The 15,225-nt window shown below is 54.2% G+C and overlaps 2 protein-coding genes across 2 annotated transcripts; both read right to left on the bottom strand.

Moving 5' to 3' along the window:
* Positions 1-612: 612 nt before the first annotated feature.
* Positions 613-5,653, bottom strand: COL26b_008492 (uncharacterized protein; the record flags this gene model as incomplete). The annotated part of the gene is made up of 3 exons (XM_053181250.1): positions 613-707; positions 764-5,035; positions 5,089-5,653. 3 exons carry the CDS (start codon positions 5,651-5,653, stop codon positions 613-615), a joined length of 4,932 nt encoding a protein of 1,643 aa, XP_053034754.1.
* Positions 5,654-5,665: 12 nt separating this feature from the next.
* Positions 5,666-12,982, bottom strand: COL26b_008491 (uncharacterized protein; the record flags this gene model as incomplete). The annotated part of the gene is made up of 2 exons (XM_053181249.1): positions 5,666-12,871; positions 12,935-12,982. The coding sequence occupies 2 exons, from the start codon at positions 12,980-12,982 to the stop codon at positions 5,666-5,668; spliced, it is 7,254 nt and encodes a 2,417-aa protein (XP_053034753.1).
* Between the last annotated feature and the right edge of the window lie 2,243 nt (positions 12,983-15,225).

The following is a 15,225-nucleotide window of genomic DNA, read 5'->3' as shown; positions in this document are numbered from 1 at the left end:
TAAACGCACTTGGTAAGAAATCGGGATTTACAGAAGAGAGAACAAGCCACGTTCCCAATCAGCAACGCCACTAGTTCTCTATTCTGACCTTCGTATGGCTTGCTCACTTACAGCAGATCCATGCCTTTTTCCCTTCGACCTTTCCTCTTCGGAAAGGGCCGGGCTGGTCGTCAAGCTTTCGACCACTCAGATGGATTTTGGGGTAGCAATTTAGCTGCAGGCATCAACCGTCGAAGCTCTGTCACAAACTTTCATGTACTATAGCACAGAACCAAGAATTGTCATCTAATGGACTTATTGAGTACTCTACATACTAAGCCACCAAACTCAAGAATACTACCTTGTATTCCAAGCGGCCTGCACTCCGCAAGGACACAGCCAGCATCTCGCGTTCGGGACCGAAACAAAATGAAATGATGAGAGCATCGGGCCTTGATCGCCTTCGCCTCAAACATATGTACATGCGGCCCAGGGTCCAATGATGATGCATCTCCGCTGAATAACACACACAAGTCATCCACTCCAGTAACCGTGTCCTCTGTCGCCCTTCCTCAATAATGCAAATGCTCACGTAATCGCAATTACCATGGTCTATGTCTGCGCGTTCCCGTCTTATGCAAAGCCGAAGTAGTCGCTTCCCGCCGTGATGGCCTTCATGACTTGTGCGCGAAGCGTCTCGTAGCTCTCGTACTCGGGGAGATCAAGTTCTGTGTAACTCCGTTAGTCAACTGTCATTAACGTAACATCTATGGGGAACACTGACGGTTGAAGCATGTGTGAGAGCTGGGAAGGCGCTCCTTATTGCCGTAGTCCCGATGGATATTGAAACGGTTAATTCCATTCATGCCCTCCAATTCCTTGAATCCATTGAGAGGCACCTTACTGGTGCCGGTGACGAATTGCAACAGCTTAGCCCGCTCTTCCTTGTCAAATGACCGAATCGCTCGCCAGAACCACTGTATTTGCTGAGAAGATGGGGTGTAGTTGTGGTACTCCGTGTTGCTCTTCCAGTCATCGACGTCGATGTCAGGCAAGCCCGAGATGAGCAGTTCAAGCTCCTGCTCGTTGAAGATAGAAATGAGGTCGGCCGGAATGATGTCGTGGAAACCCTTGAGGAAGTGCTCCATCTGTTCCCGGACCGAAGAGAGAAGCTTGTGCTCCACCACCAGTCTCACGTAGTCGTGCTTGTTCTCCTCGGTTACGGCAATGTCTCGGCCGTTGGGGCACAAGTCTATTGTGCGAGTCACGCCGAACTCGTCGTCTTCAACAGAGAAGGTCTCGGTGATGATGTCGGTGATGTCATTGTCAAGCATCCATACGAGCGACTTGTAGTAGTCTGGGTCAAATGACTCCATATCCTTGACAGATACAGACTTGCCTAGGATGCGCTTGTAGACTGCACGGCTGAAGTAACAGTCGAGGACTCGGCCCTCGTAGAGAGCTTTGCCGATGATGCGTCCAATGAACTTGAAGAACATGAGATGCTCATCGTTGATTCCGCTGAGAGAGTTGGGGTGGAACGTGGTGCGGTCGGAGGAGACGGGAGTGAAGAGTGCGTAGTTGGCGTCGAACATCTGTCTGGACAGGACCTGGAACCATTCGCGAGTCACACCTCCAGCGTCAACACCTTCTTCATTGTGGAAGCGAATGTTGAGTTTGCCGTACTTCATCTCATCGCCAGTCTTGAAGTAAAGCGACTTGAACGAGTCATGGAAGACATGTTCGCGACGGACGGAAAGCTGGAGCGCGGGGAATGACGGCCGCTGGTTGCTGTTGGACCGGCTGTGGACGCTGCGGTTGAAGTAGTTCCGCTTGTTGTCGAACTCCAATACCTTGGGATTCTTGACGAGGAGCGCAAAGGTTCCCGACATGAGCTTGGGGCTGTTTCGCACGAGCTCGTTGAGGATGCGGCGATGGTCCTCTGTGAAGGTGAAGAAGAGACCAGCCATGCGGTTCTCTGGGGGAGGACTGGAGAGCAGCATCTCCTTGCTTGACTGAGCCTGCGCCTGAGGATCGTCGTTCATGGCGGTGTTCTTACACACCACCATGAGTGACTCGATAAGAGGCAGCAGAATCGTGGCAACATTGACCATGTTCTCCCTCTGGCGGATGGCGCTGAGACAAGCGCTTAGCTTTTCCCACATGGTGGAGAAAGTAGAATTGTGATACAGGGAGGTAACGAGGTCCTGCTTCTCCGTCTTGCTTGCCTCAGCCTCCTCGTTACCGGTCTTCTTCTTGCTATCAAAGAGATGGTCCAGGGCAGTCAGAACACGAAGAAGCTTGTTCTGCTCAGATGCTCCAGGAGAGAACTTGGCAAGAGCGACTCCTTGGATCTCGGTTCCTGAGGTTGCCTTCTCAATGTGAGGAAGAAGTTCATCAAGATCCGCGACAATGTTCTCGCTAAGAAGACGAGCTTGGCGGACCAACTCTTGTCCGAAGGTGGCCTTGGCTCCAGGAATGGCAGACAAGTTCTTGATGGCTGAGATGGTGTTTTGGAAAGTCTTGGAGCTGCATTCACGAGCCACGAAGATTTTGACAACCAGCGTTAAGTTGTGCGGCGGAATGATCGGGACTTGCATCTGCTTCGGCCCCTTTTGGCTTGCATCCGACTTGTCGTTGCTCTTCGTGCTCTCTGCCTCCCCAGCAGCCTTGGGTTCTTTGCTGTCGACACCGGCAGGAGGCTCTGTGGCCGTCTCAGCTGACGGGTGCTCTGTGGATGCTTCGCCAGCCTCTGCTGCGTTCTCCGCGGCCTTCCTTTTCGCGTCTCGGGCGGCTCTCTCTTGCGCATCCTTGCGTCTGCGCTCCATGGTTGCCAGGGGCACAGTGATCTTATTCAACAAATCGGCCAAGTATGCCATGACTACTGAGCTCTCCATGACCAAATCTCTGTCGAGGAGAGTGAGAAGAGAGTTGATAGCGTACTTGTGAGACTTAGAGTCCTTGGTCTTGCCTTTGCGGCTGAGCGTGCGCTTGAGAGAGGACCCAACCGTTTCATGCTCCGTGAGAAACAGCATAGGAATGTGCGGGTTCTTCGCTGACAGATCCTGCAAAAGGTCCAAGCACTGGTGAACAACCATGAGAGGGGAAATTTCTGAGTTAGGCTGATGTTGTCCCGCGGGAATGAGCGATGTCAGAGTCCGCTTAAGATTCTGAGGCGTCCTCGGGTCGGTATCCTTGTCCTTGGGCTTCTTGGCCTTCAGAGAGAGCTGGCTGAAGCTACGCTCCACAGCATCCATGTCTGTGCTGCCTTCTTGGAGAATCAGCAGAATGGTGCTGATGACCTCGAGGCGGTTTTGACGGTTTTCACAAACATCAGCCAGGACGCTGAAGAGATAGTTGCGGATGGAGCCGATCTGCGAAATGAACATCAGGCGCAGAAGAGTAGCGACTCCAGGCTTGTCGAGCATCTGGACAACTGTCCTGCGCTGAACTTTGTTCTCGTTGTTCTCCACAGAGTCAGGCTGCGGCGGACCAGTACGTCGTGCGGCTATAGGCGGGCTTCTGCCCGTGACGGCGGGATGAACGGCATGCTGTTGAGCAAGGAGGCGCGCTTGAGCAGCCATTTCAGGAGGCAAGTGGTCCATGATGTCCTCTCCTTGGTCCATGAGCACCTGCTGACGCAGTTCTGGAGGGAAAGTCAACAAGATACTAGCTGGGTCCATGTCCACTGCAATCTGGTCTTGTCCTGCGGTCGTTGCCTGGCGGCGCTGTTCGTCTCGCTCGCGCCGGCGGGCCTCTTGTCGCTCTTGTTGAACTATTTCGAGGCGGAGATCCTCAGGGAGGGCATCGAGGAATTCTTGGAAGACCTCGCCTTGCTCGCCGGCGGCATGATCTTCGCGAGCCTGAGAGCGCCTGGTGCTGACGGTTTGAGCGATGACCTCCTCTCTGAACTCTTCTGGGAGAGCAGCCAGGTACTCGGGATCAATGCCAAGCTCCGTCACATCGACTTCCTCACCCCTGATAGTTGTGAGAACACGGTTGGCATCGGCAGCCGCGTCGTCGGCAGAGGGCACAGCTGGCTCTTGGGTCTCAACACCTTCCATAGCATGTGGATCACCTGCGGATTGCTGGGCTTGCTGGGCAGACGCTGAGTCACGTTCGCCAGCGGCGGCAGCGGCAGCGGCAGCTTCGGCAGCGGCGCGTTCTTGTTCCTCACGCTCTTCGGCCTCCTTCTTCTCGCGAGCCGCCTTCTCTTCGGCTTCCTTGGCTTCCTTGAGCCGTCGTGCCTCTTCCTCAATCTTCTTGCGCTCCTCTTCACGGATCTTGCGTCGCTCCTCCTCCTCAGCCTTGAGCTTCTTCTCGAGCTCCATGGCCGGCGGAACAAGCTTGGAGAGGAGCAGATTGATGAGCTTTTGAGCCTTCTCCACGAAGTGGGCACCGCCAAACACCATTCTGGCTTCTTCTTGATACCGTTCAAACGTCGACTCCGGGGTGAACGCAACAGCCTGTTGAGGCTCGTGATACGTCGTCTCACGGCGACTGTCTGCTCTAGGCTCGCGAGGAGCGACGTGGTACTCACGCACCTCTCCACGTCCGTTCTGCGTGATGGAGAGATGAACGGCAGGCTGTCCGCGCATGACTGGCAGGGATGCGACGAGGTCGTTAAGAATCGCAATAGGACTGTTCGACAATTGCGCACCAGGGCCGAAAATCTCGGGAGGCAGACGCAGCCCAATCATGCCAGAACCGGGCGGGGGTCGAGGGGACGACTCTCGGCCTTGACCGTTGCGGCGCAACAGAGGGTTCACACCGTCGTCGACATTGTTAGGCACAGCGCTGGGCCTGTGCCGCGGCGAGAAATAGCTCCTGAACTCTCCGAGTGGATCACGGCCGCTGCCAACCATAAAGCCAGGCGGGAATGGGCTTCGGTGTCCATGACGGTGGCGATGCACGTGATGAGGGTGACCACCAAAAGGCTCAACAACCAAGGTATCCCAGCCGAGAGCTGCTGGTAGGTTAGGAGGTGGATGGTCGTGGGGGTATTCTTCTTCGTAGATGAGGTCGTCTTCGTCCATGTCCTCGTCGTCGTCTTCGTCTAGTAGTTTTCATTAGCGTTGTCAAAGGTTACACGGGAGGCCGGGGTCTCACCATCGTCATCGCGCCCGTCGTCAATGTAGTGATCGCCAAGATCATCCATGTCGTCGCCTTCGTAATCCTCAGGATCCATGACAGCCCGAGCAAGATTGTCAATGATATCTCCAGGTTCCATGCCGTGCATATGGGCCTCGTCAGCATCCTGGATCTCGGCTTCATAATCGACATCTTCGTCATCGTCATCTTCATCGTCCTCTTCCTCGTCTGTTTCTTCGCTCTCCCATCCCGAAGCGCCGTCGTCATCAATGGGGTTGCCATCTTCGTCAACAATCTCCTCAACGACGTCTAGATGATCTTCCATGTCCTCCATATCGTCAGAGTCCATTTCATCGTCTTCGCTCATCTCATCGTCATCTTCATCCATGTCATCGTCTTCGTCCATAATGACCTCGACGACACCAGGTTCTCCGCGAAGACCCTCAATCTCACCCATCTCGCCAAGCTCTTCGTCTTCGTCGCTGACACCTTCACCGTCATCGGACACGTCTTCGTCGCCATAGTCGAGCTCGTCGCCGTACTCGTCGTCGTACATCTCTTCATCATCGTCCTCTGCAATCATATTAGCTAGATTTTACCTGGATTCAATCAGGATCTTACCGTCTTCATCTTCCGACTCGTCGTCGCTTCCACGAGGCTCAAGCATGCCCAAAGCGGAGTTGCGGTAGAGGTCTGGCGTTTCCTCTCTATCGTCATCCATGTCGGACATTGAAGATGTAGAGATAATCTCATCGTCCGCGGTCTCGGGAAGAGATGCCGATGGGAGGACGTGGGAGCGGCTCAGTTCCTTCGCAGTGTCTGTCAACACGCGCAGCACTCTGAGTACATACTTAATGGCACGCTTTACGCCGGCGTGGCCCAAGTCAACCTCGGCAATGGAAGAAGTCAGCTTATCGAGGTAGCCCTTCTCATACATCATCCTGCGCAACTGGGCTTGCGATCGTCCCTGAGGAGAGTCCAGCGCACGTTGAGACGTCGACTCCTTGTCCTTCTCACCGATGATGTGGTTCATCAATTCGGCAAGACACTGCATCTTGGCGTAACGCGTGTCAATGGGCTCCTCTGGGGTAGCGGCACGCTCGTAAGCCTTGAGGATTGTGTCCAGAACGAATTTGCGGACAAAGAGCAAATCAGGCTCATCATCGTACTCGAAACGGTCGCGGTTCTTGTCGACGCCCTTTTCTCCAGTTTTGGCTACCAAAGCGACCAGTACTTGTTGGGCCTGGGCAGATGTTGCTGCTTTCTTCTTGGACAGGATGCTATCGCCGCTGTCGCTGAGGCTGCCCTGACAGAGGAGGTCGTGAATGAGGTAGTTAAGGACACTTGACCGAGGCTTGACAGGCGTGTTCGTCTGCAAGGGGGCGCTCCGCTTGAAGTTAATGAACTCAACCTTTGTTTGATTATAGCTTTGGAGAAGTTCCGCAATGCAGTTAAGCAGGAAACAGCGGTAGATGAAGATGGGATGATCCTCCGCCTTGAAAACGGGCTTGGGGGATTTCTTGTCCTTGTCCTTGTTGTCCGCAACGTCTTGGCTGTCAGTAGCGACGTCTTTTGATGCGGTCTCCGAAGTTGAAGTGCTTGCAGATGGAGTGGCTTTTAGATCCTTCGTAGGTTGTGCTGCCTCCTTGTCGTCAACCTCGCGATAGTTGAGTAGCTCGCAGAGGAGGAAATGGATGATGCCATGGGGGTTCTCGACAACTGGACGCTTTGATTCCGCTGGCTTCGGTGCATCAGCCATCTCCTTGTCGTCCATCTCAGTTGACTGCTTGACATCGTGGATAGACAAGTCTTCCGTAGCCTGTACAGCAGGCTCCACGCTCGCGTCCTTGACTGTCGTAGCGGTGTTGCCCTCCGTCTCAACTTCCTTGAGTGCTAACTGATGGGCCCGCGTACTGCCCTCGCTTCCCGGAACATAACGAGAAAGCTTGGTTAGCTCATTAGTAACTTCCACGAAAAGATCTGGAGACCGCAGCGCGAGCGGTGCCATGTTGCGCAAGTAGGTGCTGAGATCCAGGTTTCTCTGAGTACGCTGGGGGTTTTCGAAGAGGCTGCGCACCTCAGCACGCATGATTTGCTTGAGCGTCTCTTCGTCCTCGACAATGTGTCTCAAGATAGACATGATGCTGCCAGTGGTCTTCGTCTCTTTCAAACGAGCGGCACCTGCCCCTGCAAGTTGCTTGGCCATAACAAACAAGCGCTGGAGATTCTTCTTTTCTCCAACCTTCTGCGCGATAGAGGGCTTGCGCGTGAGAATGACAATCACGCGAAGGACGGAGGTGGCAAGTGTCTCCTCCTTTCCAAGAACGGGAAGCAGACGAAGTATAGCCTCCAGCAAGTCATTGCGCTGACTGTCCGAGACGATTGGGTTGCGGGGGGGAAGGACCGCTGGCGTGACAACCTCATTTTCGTTGGCAGGCGGTTTCCATTGGGCCTCAATCGGCTGCTCATCGTATGACAGGAGCAACTCGACGATCAAGAGAATGTATGGGATCCAAGGAGGCAATTCTTCGTTTGAAGTAGGCAGAACCTTGAGATTAAGGAACGACACGTACTCGTCGACCTTCTCTCTCAATGTGTCGATGTTGCACTTGAAAAAGCTCTTTTCTTGCATCAAAAGAGCCAGTAGATGAGCATAGGCAGCGATGCTAGTTCCGTTAGACTTAGACTCGGTATCATCGAATGATAGTGAAGTAAGGGCGTTGGCCAAGGTTGCGCCAACCTCATCCCGGACTTCATCATTTTGCTGGCGGAAGACCATAGCGCTGATGAGCTCCGAGAGCTCAATGGCTGACTGCGGGTGTGCTCTGACGATGTCCAGGGATCGGTCGATGAGGTTTTCTCGCAATTTCGCCCGCTCGTTGTCGAGTTCTTCCTTGGCTGTCAACCGGGTCTCTGTCTTTGTCTCCTCAGGGGGGTTTGCTGGCGCAGAGGTGCTAGACCTTGCTTGAGTTTCGACGGCCCCTGCAGGGCTTTCGGTATCAGCAGCGCTCCACTCAGCCGGCGGTGCTGGCTCTGCCTGGTCACCCGGCCCTGCATCATCAAGGATACGGTCCAAGACTGCTCCGGGCCTGCTGGCGAGATCCTGGTCGACATCGACAGCCATAGCGTCTGCGTCGGTGGGAGTCGCAGAGGCTGGTGCATCTTGCTGGCTAGAGGATCGCGATGGCTCGGGACGAGTAGGCGGCGCGTACGCATCCTCGGCCGGGATGGAATTGCGTCGTCCGGCCTTGCCAGCCTTGTGAAGGCGGCTGTACTCGAGAGCCCATGATTGATTGCCGTTGGCTCTAAAGACTGCCTCACGAGCAAGTTCTTCATCAGCTCCATCCTCAATCAAGGAGTCGATCAGCCCGGTGTGGTTATGCCAGCCAAAGGGAACTGCAGTCTTCTTGAAGACCTCAGACACGGGCTTGTCTCGGGAGGAGCCTTCGTTTTCGGCGGTGGAAATGATTTTGAGGATCTCGATGATTTTGGCCACCGCCTCAGGCCGCAGCTTCTCGATCAAAGTGGTCTCCCAAGTCTCGCGGATCACTGGGAGGACGGCCATGCGAACCTCAACGACAATCTGGTGGGAAATTGGCGTCTCGGGGCGTCTCTCGGATGTTCGAGGAAGAAGTGAGAATTGCGTCGTAGAGTCTGCAATGTTTTTGCCATTGACGAGTGCGGCAAAAAACTCGAAAATCTTACCGAGTCCGAAAGAGGCAACCCTGGCACTGGCAGTGGTGCCCGCGTCGGAATCGCCAGATTCTTTGCACATCTCTGACTTGAAACGTCGAACCATTGAAGTGATAACCTCGAAGCCGCCCTGCTCTACGAAGGCAATCAATACCGGCATAATGATCTGAACCGAAGATCGGTCGGCAGAAGATCGGGACGTGTCCATCAGCATCTCCGTCAGAGTGTGGAGCATGATAATCCAGTAATGATACTCCTTCGCCGTGGGCTCAGTCAAGGCGACAGAGGGCCTCAACTGGTCGAGAATTGTTGCGGCAACTTGCCTAGCAAGATCGACATGCTTTGGCCGAGAGTAGCCGTCACGCTCGCGGCGGGGGAAGAGTGCCTTGCCAAGCTGCTGGAAAAAGGGGAATGTCGACGGCACCATGGAATGAAGAAGAATGCGCAAGGTTTCGTAGTTGCGATACCTGGACGTGGCTTGCTCCTGCTTGGTAGGTACCTTGTGCTGAAGAGTGTTTGGGCTCGCAGTTTGAGCGGTGGTTGCGGCTGTACCAGATGCATTGTTCTCTGGCGCGGTACCATTCTCCGTGTCGACTTCCGCAGTCACTTGGGGAACCGTAACATCGCTTCCGGGTGCCGGCCGCTTCGCCCACCAATGTTGAGGGAGCACATTGTGCTCAGCACCTTCCTCGGCCAATACAGCCTTCAGAAGAGGTCCCAGTGACTTCAACAAGTCTAGATAGTAGTCAAAGACGTTGATAGCGTACAACTGAACCGAGTTGGAGCGCGGCGACGACGTAAAGCACTCGTAAAGTGTCTTGATCAGCGACTGTGCAGTAAGCAAAGCCTTGACCATCTTCGTGCCTTGTAGGACGAGGTCCTGAGTCTCCACATCGAAGCTGCGTACTTCCTCGACCGTCAACTTGTCGTCGGGGTTGAGGAATGGGGCGAAGAAGGGAGTGTCCTTTTTGTGCTCGGCAAGCGGTCTCAGAATCTCCACTGAAGCTTGCGCGCGCTTAAGAAGGGACGGCAGACCAAGCACCGGGGAGTGTTCAACTAGCTGTGAGATGACGAGATGCAATGTTCTAGAAGCATGGGAGTCGCAAAAGTCATGCGGCAAACTGGGAAGCTCGGCAATGTCCAGCAACAGCTCAATACCACCATTGCTGACGAAGTATGTCTTGAGCGTGTTGTTATTGAAGTACGCCGAGAGGAAGCTGGACAGAGCGTAGACGTAGGGAGTGATGTCGTCGTAGGCAGTAGCAGACGGGGACGATTCATTGCCTGCGGGCTTCTCCGCCTTTTCTGATGGCCCAGCCGCATCCGACATTTCCACGTCCAAGTCGGTCTGTGCGGCCTTCTCCTTTTCTTTTGACCCAGAGGCATCAAGACGGCTCCTCAGGCTCTCGTCCGCTGCAACAGGCTTCTGCGTTCCATCGTTCAAAAGGAGCTTGGCCCCCCAGTTCGCAGTCTGGGCCTTGTAAATGCCGAGGGATCTGACTCTGGCAACCATATCAATAACCGCATTCGAGATCGGGCGTCTCAGGTGAGGATGATGTCTTGCAAGCTCGTCGAAGCTAGCACCGACATTACTGGCGAGATGCGGGTCGGTCTCCATTGTGTTGACGTGGGCGGGACTCTCAAAGATTTCCAGGAACGACTCGAAAGCTCGCGAGGACACCACCATCTTGAGACCGGCATTGTTAAGGCAGATGGAGTTGAGAACCTGCGGAACAACGTTGATCGCGTCGGATGTGGGCAGAATACCCCGGGCCAAAGGACGATCGTGTGAAGAGGCCAGTTCGTCCTGCGGAGGCGGGTGAGGTCTCTTGTCATCAGATTCAACATGGACGGAAGCGTCGGAGGAATCGGGACTGCTGCCGCCCTCGTTGTCGCCACGGCTTGCAGCTTCCTGCTCCTCAGACTCTGGAGGGGGCTGCACAGCTGGCTGATTGGTGACAGGCTGGCTCGTGATTGCCTCGAGGTAGCTTACGATCATGCCAGACTCGGAAATAGCAGCAAAGCTCGTGGGGTCATTGTTGATAAAATCGCTGAGAACGGTGACCGTGCTAGTCCAAAGGACCGAACCGAAGCGCATGGTATTCTGCATAATCTCTCGGAGGCTTCCGAGCAGTTCCGACTTATCCACGAGGTTGCGCAAGAGTCTGTCGGTGTTACCGCCATAGCTGTAAGAGTTGGTCATGATGTGATGAATGAACTTGAGGACCCATTTCAGGGTCTGCTGCTGGTTGTAGGGGATCTCATAATCGACGATTTGGCTCTGGTTTTCAGGCTTGTTTCCTTTGCCTGCCTCAACCAACTGCTTCGCCTCCACGACAGTGGTGACCAGCAGGTCAGAGATGGCATCAAGACCGGAGCCGTTAAAAAAGCTCTGGAAGGCATTCTGGTAGGACCAGATCAGGTTGTCAATGAAGGAAAGGATCATCATCTGGTTGCGCTGGGCAACGTCGGATCTTATCTTCAAGATCTCCACCAAAATGTCCATGAGACCTGCGGTCACCATCTCAGCACCAATTCTGGTAGACATGGCAAGGTGAGTCGTCAGAGAGAACAGCTTTGTCCGCCACTCATCGACTTCCGTTGTTTGAATGCCGCGATCGGGCTCATCCGTCTTCATTCCAGCAACTGCCTTGCGAATAACATAGAGCAGGATGCCATGGTTGACGTTGGCATTGAGTGCTGACAAGACATCCTGGTATCGGGCCGCGAAGTTCGAGATGGCCTCAAGCAAGGCCAAAACGATGGACTGGAGCCAAAGGGGTACTTGGATTGAGCCATCAGCAGGCGGGTGAATGAGCTCCGCCAACTGGTAGGCAAGCTGGTAACGTCTGGTCTCATCGTTGTCGTGACGCAGTACCTTCTCGACGAACGTGGTCTCTGGATGGATGTACGCGAGATTGTTGATCGCAAGTAATCTGATGGCTAGGACTTGCTGCCTTGACTCGGTGCTGCCCAAGAGAGCCTTGGCAACTCTCAGCCGGTTGAGGACCTCATACTTGGCAGAAGCCGGCATGTCGGCCGGACACCTCGAAAGCAGATCGTAAATAGAACTAGAGGCAACGACTGACTGCGGAATGTCAAAGATTCTTTGACTTGAGCTAGCGTGATCATTCGTAGTGCCGGGGCTCCGAACGCTCAGAGGCGAGGTGTCGTCTGCGCCAGGCTGACGGGCCGATCTGGGCGTGTTATGTTGAGATCCAGCCGTCGTGCTGCGTCTCAGAGGAGTAGGCGTAGTAGGGACACTAGACGCAACCCGATCCGCAGGCACATGAACGGGCTGTTCGCGAGTTGTTGAAGGTGCAGTGTAAGAGACCTTGATGTCCCCCCAGCCATGCCAACGTGCGTTGTCTGCCGTCAGAACAGAGCCCAGGTCGTTGGCGAACATGACAGCAGCGTTCTTCTGGCTCGAAACCTGGGCCTTTTCCTTGCCTTTGGAAGCCGATGTGGGTGTGCTAGTAGCCACGGGATCCGAGAGGCTTACGATAGGAGTCTTGGCGAAGGGCAGGGCAAGAGTGTGGACACGATCCAAATCGATCTGGTAGTGGTTACCCAGAAGTGCAGTACTGACGGTGCGCGAAGCGTTTCCTATGCGCTTGACGGAAGCCTGATACCGCTGAGCCAGCTCGGAGCTGACGCGAAGGGTGGCGAGCAGAATGGACAAGACTGTGGTATTGAGCAGCTTGTTCAGGACCATGCTGCTGGAATAGATGCTCCGGTTGCCGCAATGCTCAAGCAGCACACGGGTGAAGTTGAGGACAGCCTCGATGAGTTGCCTGTCGCCATCTTGGTTGTATCCCAACTTGGAGAGCCGCTCGGTATCCCATGTCTCGTCGCCGTACGATTCGGTCTTGGTACCTGTGTTGAGAAGCAGCTCGCAAGCGAAGTCGCGGCCTTGAGGGCCCTGGTCGAGGCTGTAGGTGGTGCAGAAGCAGTCCAAGATGTTGTCGAAGTGGTTGAGAAGTGGGATCCAGTGGTAGAGATCACCTCTGGGGAAAGGCCATCTCGTCGGAAACTTGGCCAAGTGGTCTGGGAGGAGGGGCAGGGGTGTCGAGCATGCCGACGTGACGAAGTCCTTCAGCCATGGAGACTGGGCGAGGTTAGCAAGGTGACGGGCAAATGAGGGAGGTCTGCGAGTTGGAGGGGAACTAACCAAAGTCTCGGCATGCTTAGGCTGCATCTGCTTCGTTATCTTCCCCATCGTGGGCGAGGGCGGCCAAGCCGCAGGTTCATAAGTGCAGCCTTGCTAGCTAGCCCGTGCCGTAGAAAGAAGTCTCGTTCGCGCAACAGGGTATTTCGTAGGCGGTGGCGCAAACGGAGTGGTCGCGAAAAAGGGTATCTCTTTGGATGGCGTCAAGGGATATTATGGAAGACGTTAAGAGTTTTGCAGTCGTGAAGTCGAGAAAAGGCGACCGGGTGATGATGGGAGAGCTCGGGTAAGGTCGATACAGAGAGGTGCAAGGCCGAAGGTGCAGGACGTCCTTGCAGGGCTACCGTACAAACAGCTTCGCCGAGCGGTCAGTTGAATCGTTGGCGGGGTACGCGTCGCAAGGAAGGTGACGGTGATTCCGAGCTAGCAGCAGGAGGCTAGAACAGGCCGTCGATCGCAACGAGTGTCGGGTGTTGGAGGCGGGAGGAAGGAAAGGTGGAAGGCGAAAGGTGGGATGAGATGTTGGAGAGTTTGGTGGAAAAAGAAGTTGCAGATGTCAAATCGGTATGGAAAGGTAGGTGCGGTTACAGTGGGCCCTTTGCGTAATAGCAAGGAAGGTAGAGGTAGAGGTGGGAGGCACTACTACGCCGTAGGTCCCGGTCTGGCAGGCACCTCAGGTATTAGGTAGCTTCCAAGGCGGGCAGCTCTTCCCAGGTGTAAAACGTGGAGGCACCTAAATTTTTTTTTCACTCTCGGTTGGACTGGCCTGAAGAGGTGTCTAGGGCCAGTGGTGTGTTGCGTGCACCACCTCAGTCATCCATTCGATCAGCTAGAGCGTGTGTTGGGAGAGAGATGGAGCGGTACTGGCTCATTGGTTGGTGCAGACCAGACGGCGACGCAGATGGACGGCAAGCAGGAGCAGGCAGGCGGGATGTTTTGGCGGGCAGCAACCTCCCTCGCCTCAGTAAGAGCCGACCGGGGACACTGTGTAGCAGTGGGCTGCCGGGCGGTAAGGCTGGCCAGGAATTCCGGCCGGACACAGTGAAAGCGGGACGCTGGACGGAGAAGAAAGAAGGATAGCGGGGGAGGTGCGCGCACGGTCCATTACACGCTTGACTTTTTGGAAAGAACGCGGTCGAAAGAAGGCAACCACCTCGGTACGTACCGAAGGACCGACCAGCAAACAGGAGGGCCGGGACATCACCTCAGTCACATCGCACTTGCAGAGGCAATTACTTCTTTCCTTATCATGCATATGCCCCCATAGATGTGTGCCTAACATTCAATATTCTTTGTCACAGCCCGAGAAAGAAAGAGTGAGAGAAGAAGAAAAAAAATCATGGATAAGGTAACAGGTATCTGCCACCTCATCTCAAATTTTGGCAGCCCATGTGGCAGCCGCTGGCCATGTCACTTAGCGGGGCAGCTAGCCGGCTGGATGCCTCAGCTAATGTGAGTTGAGGCAAGTACACAATGCGCTGTATTCATAAACCGCCTTGCTTTGGTATCCATGGCTTAATGACAACCTTTCTGATCGATTTGCGAAGGCTGACATACTTATCTTGGCTATTTCCTCGAACTGAAGCCCACGTCCAATCCGGTTCGCGAGCAATGGCCTCAATGAACTTAGAAGCATCAACGTGCAGTAGAATATGACATAACACTGGACCTCTTGAACCCCACATCCTACGTAGGTAGTGTCTGTAGACCGGCGTGCAATAATTAATCACAGTCACAAAAACCCAACGGCACAGGCCAGTGTCATCATTGGCTTGTCAGCTTGTCTGCCTTGTTGCCCAATTCTTCCACTTTTAAGCCAAGCCCAAACTCCTCATTTTCAAACTGACTCTCCATTCTGAGGCATTTGTCTGCATGGAACTACTGGTACATGTTTCGCATGGGCCGTGACGTATGTAACACCTTGATGCCGGAGAAGAGTGTTGTGAGAGATTTGAGAAACTTCACGAGGTTCGCCTATGCATGTGTGTGTTGTCAGTCCTACTACCCAAGTTCTGGACGCTATCAAGTTGCAAAACGAATTAGACAGTCGTCTCACTACACATAAATCGAGGCTTCCAAATCCTTCTTTATTTCAAGCTGTCTTTTTGCAACCTACATTGTTGAAGGCTGCAGTTAATTCAAATTTTCTCGGAACGTCGCGAAGAAGAACCACGTGTGCTGAGTTCCTGTACCTAGACCGTTGGAACGTGCAGGACAGTATTGGCTAAGAAAAGACAAGACACCTACTGTTATGATCGTGTCAAGACAAGTATGGATGTCTCATTGTTTATCCA

Source organism: Colletotrichum chrysophilum, assembly GCF_026319265.1.
Source record: "Colletotrichum chrysophilum strain AFK26 chromosome Unknown scaffold_75, whole genome shotgun sequence".
NCBI classification, from domain to species: domain Eukaryota; kingdom Fungi; phylum Ascomycota; class Sordariomycetes; order Glomerellales; family Glomerellaceae; genus Colletotrichum; species Colletotrichum chrysophilum.
This window is presented reverse-complemented; position numbering and strand designations above follow the sequence as displayed.